General features: G+C 35.5%; 1 protein-coding gene across 1 annotated transcript; it reads left to right on the top strand.

Moving 5' to 3' along the window:
* The first annotated feature begins 6,748 nt into the window (after positions 1 to 6,748).
* LOC110273596 (uncharacterized) lies at positions 6,749 to 7,895 on the top strand. Its single transcript, XM_021126793.1, has 2 exons — positions 6,749 to 6,753; positions 7,124 to 7,895. Exons 1-2 carry the CDS (start codon positions 6,749 to 6,751, stop codon positions 7,893 to 7,895), a joined length of 777 nt encoding a protein of 258 aa, XP_020982452.1.
* The last annotated feature ends 1,845 nt before the right edge of the window (positions 7,896 to 9,740 follow it).

The following is a 9,740-nucleotide window of genomic DNA, read 5'->3' as shown; positions in this document are numbered from 1 at the left end:
GTTGTATTTTATCAACCAATATTTTATTTTTGGTGTGTGTTTTTCTCTCTAAAATTGTGATATTTGTCTTGCTTAATTCTATATTTCCATTATTTGATGTATGCATGCACTTATATGATTGAGGCCTTGTTTCACTGAGCTTACATACCCATATGACCTTACCTTTTATTATCCTTTGCAAACCTATGTTGAGCCTATTTTACCCCTTGTTCTTTACTTTAGATCATCACTAACTCTAAGCGAAAAATAATAATGTCCTTAATTTGAATCCTTGATTAGCTTAGACTAGTGAGAATGCTCATGAATTAAGTGTGGGAAAAAGTGGGTTTGGAAACGCTTGGTTTGGGAATTGAGTATGTTAGACTTTGTGTGAAAATATAAAAAATGTTAAGAATATGTTTATGCATTCAAAACCTTAATCATATGCATTGAAAAAAATATATTAAGAAAAGAAAAAAAAAAGAAAAAAAGAAAAAAAAGAAAGAGCAGAAAAATAAAAAGGGGACAAAATGCCCCAAAGTAAATGGCAATAGCAATGCATATGTACTATACTCAAAATTTGGAATGCATAAATATGTAGTAAACGCAGTTAATAGGTAGTTATTGATTCTATATTATGATTACATGGATTGTCCTAAGTTAGGTGGAAAGTTTATGTTAATTAAGGATTCAGATTTTAGTCCACTTGGCCAAATACAATCCTACCTTGACCCTAACCCCATTACAACCCTTAAAAGACCTCTTGATTTGTGTATTGGTGCATTAAATTTTTGTTGATTGTTAGATGAAGAGCAAGCTATAGAAAGCAAGATTAGTAGAGAATTGAGAGAATTGACCCTAGACACTTGAGAGTTAGAATGATATACACTACCAGTAAGGGTCCAGTGCTTAATTCTATGTTCCCTGCTTTCATGAGCTATATTCTTCTTGCAAGTTATGTGTATTGTATTTTGTGATTTGAATTAGTGAAATCTAGCTCATATTTATTCTTGAAAGATTTATTTACTTTTTCACCAAGTAGGTAGAATCATTTTTGCATGTAGTTGCATTCATATAGATAGGTTGCATTTCATAGATTCTACCATTCCCCTTCACTCTTTTAGTTCTCTTGAGCTTAGCATGAGGACATGCTAATGATTAAGTGTGGGGAGGTTGATAAACCACTATTTTATGGTTTATATTGTATTTAATTGAGTGGTTTTATCAAGCTTTTCACCCACTTATTCATAAGATTTGCATGATTTTACAATTCCTTCCTAGTTTAGTTCTATGATATGATTTGCATGTATTTATAATTCCTTCCTAAAAATATCCTATTATTAACAACTTGCTTCCTAAGGACATTTTTGTTGTATATTTTTATCTTCCTTCGTACCATTCGATACCTTGATCTGTGTGTTAAGTGTTTCAGGCTTCATAACGGTAGGAATGGCTTAGAGAATGAAGAGGAAGCGTGCAAAAATGGAAGGAACACAAGGAATTGAGAAGATGACCAGCGAGAAGTCACGCGGTCGCATGGCTCACACGACTGCGCGAAATGGAAGAAATCAAAATGACGCGTTTGCGTGCCTGACGCGACCGCACGGACTGGAAGCTGCACGAATGATGCGAATGCGTGGACGACGTGGCCGCGTAACATGCGCGATCTGCAGAATTACAAAAGTCGCTGGCAGAGATTTTAGGCCGCATTTCAACCCAGTTTTTGGCCCAGAAACACAGATTAAAGTCAGGGAACATGCAAAGACTCAAAAGAGGAATTCATATAAGATCATAATTCAATTTTATGTTTTAGATGTAGTTTTTAAAGAGAGAGGTTCTCTCCTCTCTCTTAGGATTTAGGATTAGGATTCCTCTTAAAGGATTTAGGATTTCAACTCTTCATCAGGTTCAATATTCCTTTTACTTTATATTTCTCTTTTATTTTCAGATACTTTAATGCTTGTATTACTTATGTTGCCTATTTGGCTTATGAGCCATTCATGTTAGGATTTTCTTTATTCAATATAAATTGAGGTATTTCAGACTTATATGTTATGGATGCTTTGGCTTTATCCAAATTATTTTCATTCGAGTAGATTTTCTTCCCTTTTGGTCTTGGTTGATTAATTGGTAACTCTTGAGTTGTCAAACTCATTGTTGACTGAAAATTGGAATTCTTCAAGAATTAACTCGAGTTCCAATAATTCTAGCCTTTTCCGAGGAAAGACTAGGACCTGAGGAACTAAACTTATTCCATTCACTTGACTTACCTTCATAGTTAGAGGTTAACTTAGTGGGAGAAAAATTCAATTCTCATCACAATCGATAAGGATAACTGGGATAGGACTTCCAGTTTTCATACCTTTCCAAGAGTTTTATTAGTTATTAATTTATTAATTCTTGCAATCTATTTCTCTTGCTTAAAACCTTTTTCAAACCCAAATACTGTTTTTCCATAACCAATAATAAATCATACCTCCTTGCAATTCCTTGAGAAGACGACCCAAGGTTTGAATACTTTGGTTTATAAATTTATTGGGTTTTGTTACTTGTGACAACCAAAATGTTTGTACGAAGAGATTTTCTGTTGGTTTAGAATCTATACTCACAACGCGACTATATTTTTACAAAATTCTTTACTAGCAAAAATCCTAACGTCAGATACTCGTGGCACATAGAAGCCATCTTCCGTAGTTACAATTGTCGTTTTATTCTTATATTGGTACATTTGTTAGCGTGTATATCTTTAATGGTACAAATGGTAATTTATTCAATAATTATTATATAATTTATTATATTTAATTGACTTATTTCATGAGTTAATATATATTCATATTTTAAATATTATTTAGATATAAAATATTTTTATATAAATAATTATTTTTTTATAAATATAAATTACAAATTAATAATGAATTATTAATGTTGTATGTTGGTTTAGTCAACAATCTAGATTACTTGAACACCATCATTTTTACATCACTTTATTTTTGTTTTAGGGTAAGGAAAAAAGAGAAAAGTGAGAGACAGAAAAGATAGTAGAATAAACTACCATTTATTCATATGAAGAATAAATTACCATTTATACCCATAAAAGATACAGACGCTGACAAATGTACCTATATAAGAATAAAACGACAATTGTAACTACGAAAGATAGTTTCCGTGTGCCAAAAGTACCCTAACAGACCAATTACGTAATCAACGTCTGGGTACTCTTGGCACACAAAGGCTATCTTCCGTGGTTACAATTGTCGTTTTATTCTTATATGAGTACATTTGTCAGTGTCTTTATCTTTTATGGGTACAAACAGTAATTTATTCTTCATATGAATTTTATGAATGCTAATAAAAGTACACATCAAATAAAAAAAACTAACTTGTATCTATGAAAGATGTGTTTTGTGTGACAAAAAAAACTCAAATTCTAATTTTTTATTGACTTTTTAATAAAATTCTCAAATTAACCTCCTTTATCTTCTTTCCCAAATCTCAAACTTTCACAACCCTTACCGCCACCACCAGCACCTTCTTTGATTACCATTGTTTTTCCTTTCCCTCTCCACTGCCACCACTCACTGTCACCACCACCAGCACCACGTAGGTGCACGAAGAAGCATTTGGTTTATGCGCTTCCCTTTCGCTACCACCACAGGCTACATATCCTCCTGCACTTGACCGTGGCGCCATAATCTAATATAGTTAAGAAGTACAACACCAAAGTCATCTACCGTGATCGCATCACTGTAATTGCCAAAGTGTAGCCGTGGCGCGATCCGCTTATTCGGCCTATTCAGAGAGAGGATATCGTCGAAGGATTCGCTACTTGAAAGGGAAAGTCTTTGATGAACAGCGATGGAGGAGAAAACAAGCGGAATGACGATGATTTGGAGGATTAGGAAATCGATGAAGGATTTGCGATGGAACCAGTTTGCTAGCGATGTGAGAAGTGTTGCCTATGGTGGTGGCGATAACCACAAGATCTTTGTGGAGAACATCGACGGGTTCAAAAGATGTTCATCTTGCAATGCTTACACGCGGAAGGCAGAGGTGAAGATGCGAATTCTGTGGAGAGGGGGAGGGAAGGCAGTGGTAACCAGGGAAGGTGTTGATGGTGGTGAGGGTGGTGAAAGTTTAGGATTTGGGGAAAAAGATTGAGGGGGTTAATTTGAGAATTTTATTAAAAAGTAAAATAAAATTAGAGTTTAGGTATTTTTGTCACACGAAAGACATCTTTTATGGGTACAACGTTAGTTTGTTTATTTGATGGTTGCTTGATGCTTGAGCATCTTTCTTATATTTTCTTATTATTTTATATTTGAATTTATTGAGTTTTGTTTAGATTTTAGTGTTTGAAGCCTATTTGGATGCTACTTTGAGTCGCATTATGGTTTTATTTATTTCAGGAAAAATCTGAGCAAGTGGGCAGAGTTCGAGCATAAGAAAAGGAAAAAATTTGATGCTGCTAAACTGGTGCTAAACACTGCTACTGGGCATTTGGCACCAGCCGTCTCGAAACGCATGCGGCCATTCTATTGGGTCGGTGCTAAATGCCATGACCTAGCGTTTAGCACCATGGGCTTCGTAATTCGAACCCAAGACCACATGCTAGTGGTGCTAAACATCGAGCTGGAGTTTAGCGCAAAGAAGACAGCTAGTTCAGAATTTCTCTCTACCCCCTTGGCGCTAAACACCGAGCCTGGCATTTAGCGCCAATAGCGCATTTTTGGATTCCAAAGAAAGGACTTCGTTAGTTAGCTTTAGGTTAATAATTTATTTTTATTTATTTTATTTTCATTATTACACAATCTTTTAGGCTTTTAGTATTTATTATTTTACTTTTAAATCAAATTAGGTTAGATATAAAAAGAAAAAATATTTAGCACTTCGGACTACCTTCTTCTCCTCTCTCTTCCTCATTCCGCACTCTACACACTTTTGAAACTCTAGTTTTCTCTGGGCTATGAGCAACTAAACCTCCTCTATTAAGGTTAGGAGCTCTGTTTATTCTATGGTTTAATACTATTGTCATTCTACTATTAATTAATGAACTGATTCAAATTTAAGAATTACTTTCGTTCTTCATCTTATGAATTTGAGTATATTAGAAGATATCTCTTTTCTATATGAATTCATGTTGATTCTTAGAAAAATTAACTCACTTGAATAACTGCTTGAAATTAATTCTTCATAACTCTCTAATTACTTGGATTTAACATGATACGTGACATATAATCATCTTATCTTTGGGTAATTAGGGTTTTTGTGGCTAATAAACTATAATTAGACTTAAACCATTAATCTAAATTAAGTGACCAAAGAATTGGCAGTTGATTAGGTTAGAAGAGATTAAATCACTAAGGAATTAAGGTTTAATCAATTAGGGTTTGTCATGAATTGAGTCTTGCATGATTAAACTAGTTGGTAAGAATTGTTAATCCGGAAAAATAAATATCTATGAAACCTTAACTATTTTCCCATATAATCTTCACAACTCGTTTATTGTTTGCTTTCTTAATTCCTAAATTACTATTTAATGCTTTTGAACTCAAAACATTCTTTTCTGCTTGCCTGACTAAGTAAATCACTCAACCATTGTTGCTTGGTCCATCAATCCTTGTGGGATTGACCCTCACTCACCTGAGGTATTACTTTGTATGATCCGGTGCACTTGTCGGTTCAGTTGTAGAATTCTAAATCCACACCAAGTTTTTGGCGCCGTTGCCAGGGATTGACTGTGATTGACAACTACCTGTTGTTTGATTGCTTAGATTAGATGTTCTTTGCTTTAATTTTAATTATTTTTGTTCTTTAAATTTTCGAAAATTTAGTTTTAATTTGTTTAAAATTTTTCCTTTAATTTCTGAAATTATGTTTGGTGTCCCCTTAGTTCCTTTATTTTAATTTTCTTATCTATTTCGAAATTTTTTATTTATTTTCTTTGTTAATTTTAAAATTTTTAGTCTATTTTATTTAGTTTATTTTCAAAATTTTCAGCATAATTTATTTTGTTTATTTTATTTTATTTGTTTTACTCAAGTTACCTCATTGGGAATTCTCTTCACTCTGACGTAGAGAGTCCCACTTTTTTTGTTTTCTATTTGTTTATAGCAATAGTATTGTTGTACCTCCTGTGGTTGCTAACAACTGAGTTAAAGTCTCAACTCATCTCTTTGGTGTAACAAAATTGTCTATTTCATGGACTCCCGTAGAAAGACCTAAACTTTTTTATCTCAAATTTTCTGTAGATCTATGACATTGTGAAGACCAATGGAGTTTATCTGGATATCTATAGGTTACTTCTCTTTCCGTTTGCGGTAGGAGACAGAGCCAAGAAGTGGCTTGATACACAGTCCAAGGAGAGCTTGGATACTTGGGATAAATTGGTCAATAGATTCTTGACCAAGTTCTTTCCACCTCAGAAGCTGACCAAGTTGAGGACTGATGTTCAAACTTTCAGACAGAGAGAGGGTGAATCTCTTTATAAAGCCTGGGAGAGGTACAAGATAATGCTCAGAAAGTGTCCTCCTGACATATTTTCAGACTGGATTCAGTTACAGATTTTCTATGATGGAGTTACTGAGACTGCCAAAATGTCTTTGAATAATTCTGCAGGCGAGTCTCTCTGCATGAAAAAGACTCTTGAGGAAGCTCTTGATTTGGTTGAGATGGTTGCTAATAGGAAACAGGGGAAACACTTTGAGACTATATGGAGCGATTCAATAAAGCATGCTTAAAGATACAAAATCTACCTACAGAAGTTGTAATCATGGGGTTAGTTAATGGCCTCAAAGAAGGGTCATTCTCTCAGTCCATATCCAAACGACACTCGACTTCCCTGAACGAAGTACAAGAGCGGGCAGAGAAATACATCAACATAGAGAAAAACTCCCGACTAAGAGAACCACTCTTGAGGACCAACTTTCCCTATCCACCTCGGAAAAAAAGAGAAAGAACCCAAGAAAAAGGAAGATTATAACCTGGAGAAGCCTCAAAAATACCACAATTATACTCCCCTATGGGTCTCTCTAGTGGATGTGTATAAAGAGATATGCCATACTGAAAAGCTTTCACCTCCGCGTCCAATTAAGCACAAGAAGGCAGGAAGTCGAACAGAATACTGCAAATACTAGAAACTGTACAGGCACTCTACCAACGACTATTATGATTTAAAAAATGTCATAGAAAAGTTTGTCACAGAAGGCCAACTAGACAGATACTTGAAGGACAGGTCAGATGACCCAAGGAAGAGAAAGAGGGATGAGGAAAGAGGACAAGAAGAACGTCCACCACAACCCCCCGAACGATATATACATATGATTAATGGAGGATTCACAGGAGGAGGAATATTAAAATCATCAAGAAAAATGCATCTAAAAGAGGTGTACCAAGTTGGAGAAGACAACAGACTCCCCAACTTGCCTACCATCTCGGTCACTAAAGAAGATGCTCAAGGGATAACACTTGGACACGATGACCTTGTGGTGATAACCATGATCCTCACCAACACGTACCTTCATAAAACCTTAATAGATCAATGCAGCTCGATCGATATCATATTTAAACCTACTTTTGATAAACTCAGTTTGGAGGAAAAGGATCTGAAGGCATGCCCAGATAATCTCTTCGGACTGGGGGTTACGCCGATCCAACCTCTTGGGTACATCTTCCTATACACTACCTTTGGAAAGGGTGCAAAGTCGAAGACATTAAGTGTTGATTACATTGTGGTCAATGTAACCTCGACATACAATGCTTTAATAGGTCTGACCACTTTGAACCGACTTGAAGCTGCTGTCTCCACACCCCATCTATGCAAGAAATTTCCCACAACGAAAGGAATTGCCACCATCAAAGGAGACCAGAAACTAGCACGTAAGTTCTATAATGAAAGCCTTAATTTAAAAGGCAGTTGACGAACAGATTTCTATCGGTAAAGAAATTCATAAATATAATCACGTTGTAAGTATAGTTCCTAAATCGACATGAGAATCCTTTCGTACAAAAGTTTTGTTTGTCACTTAAGCAAATCCAATAAAAATAAATAATCGAAGTATTCAAACCTCGGGTCATCTTCTCAAGGAATTGCAGGGAAGTATGATTTATTATTGGTTATGGAAAATAGTATTTTTTGGGTTTTGAAAGATTTGAACAAGAAAAATAAATTGCTGGAATTAATAAATCAATAGCTAAGAAAACTCTTGGCAAGGTATGAAAATTAGAAGTCCTATCCTAGTTATCTTTATCAATTGTGATGAGAATTGCTCGTTGCTCCCACTTAGTCAACCTCTAACTATGAAGGTAAGTCAAATGGATAAATCAATATGAATCCTCAAGTCCTAGTCAATTCCCAAAGAAAGACTAGAGTTAGTGGAATTCATGCCAATTAGCAACTTCCAATTATCAATCAACAAAAGAGTTTGATAACTCAAGAGTCTCTAATTACTCAACCAAAGCCAAGAATATAGAAAGCTACATAAAAATCATATATCTGAAATACCTCAAATTATTAAATAAAGATTTCAATTCTAACATGGAGTTCATAAGCCAATTTGGAAAGATAAATAACAATTAAAGTAATAGAATAAATAAAAGTAGAAAATAAATTAAAGGAATATTGAACCTGGAAATTGAGAAGTAGAAATCCTAATCCTAAAAGAAATCCTAAATCCTAAAACCTAAGAGAGAGGAGAGAACCTCTCTCTCTAAAAGCTACATCTAAACCTAAAATTATGTATATGAGAAGTTGTATATATATGGATGCATTTCCCCACTTTATAGCCTCTAATCTGTGTTTTCTGGGTCAAAAATTGGGTCAAAAACATTCCAAAAATTGCCCCCAGCAATTTCTGGTTCGTATAGGTCACTGCAAAGTCACGCGGAAGCCTCGTCCACGTGATAGCGTGGATTGGGTTTTTGCCAGGTCACGCGTCCGCGTGATCCACGTGTTTGTGTCATCTGGCTTCAGGGCAGCTATGACAAATTATATATCATTGCAAAGCCCCGGACATTAGCTTTCTAACGCAATTAAAACCACGTCATTTGGACCTCTATAGCTCAAGTTATGGTCGATTTAGTACCAGGAGGTCAGGCTGGACAGCTTTAGCAGTTTCTTCAGTTTCTTGTATTCCTTCCACTTTTGCATGCTTCCTTTCCATCCTCTAAGCCATTCCTGCCCTGTAATCTCTGAAATCACTTAACACATATATCAAGGCATCGAATGGTAATAAGAGAGGATTAAACATAGCAAATTTAAAGCCCAAAGAAGCATGTTTTCGATCATAGCACAAAATCAGGAAGGAGAATGTAATACCATGCAAATAGTATGAATAAGTTGGTAAAGAGTTGATAAAAACCACTCAATTGAGCACAAGATAAACCATGAAATAGTGGTTTATCAGCAGTCATGGGGGAAAAGAGGTCAACACTATCGAAATAGGCGGTCTCCGAACTCGGAAAGAACTGCGCCCTCAACTTGAAGGCAAAGTAGAGGAAATACAAATCGGAGATCGTCCTGAGAAAACAAAAAGCATAGGGGCTACCTTGGAGGAAGACCTGAAAGAACAGCTCATTAACCTATTAAGAAAGAATCCTGACCTCTTCGCTTGGAAAGCCTCCGACATACCTAGCATAGATCTCCAACTGATGTCACGTAAACTTGCAGTATATATGAGTTCCCGACCTGTCCAACAAAAACGTCGAAAGCTTGGGCTAGAAAGGACACAGGTTGTGGAAAAACAAGTGCAAGCCTTACTGGAAGC

The sequence above is a fragment of the Arachis duranensis genome, chromosome 7 (assembly GCF_000817695.3).
Source record: "Arachis duranensis cultivar V14167 chromosome 7, aradu.V14167.gnm2.J7QH, whole genome shotgun sequence".
Classification (NCBI taxonomy): Eukaryota; Viridiplantae; Streptophyta; class Magnoliopsida; order Fabales; family Fabaceae; genus Arachis; species Arachis duranensis.
This window is presented reverse-complemented; position numbering and strand designations above follow the sequence as displayed.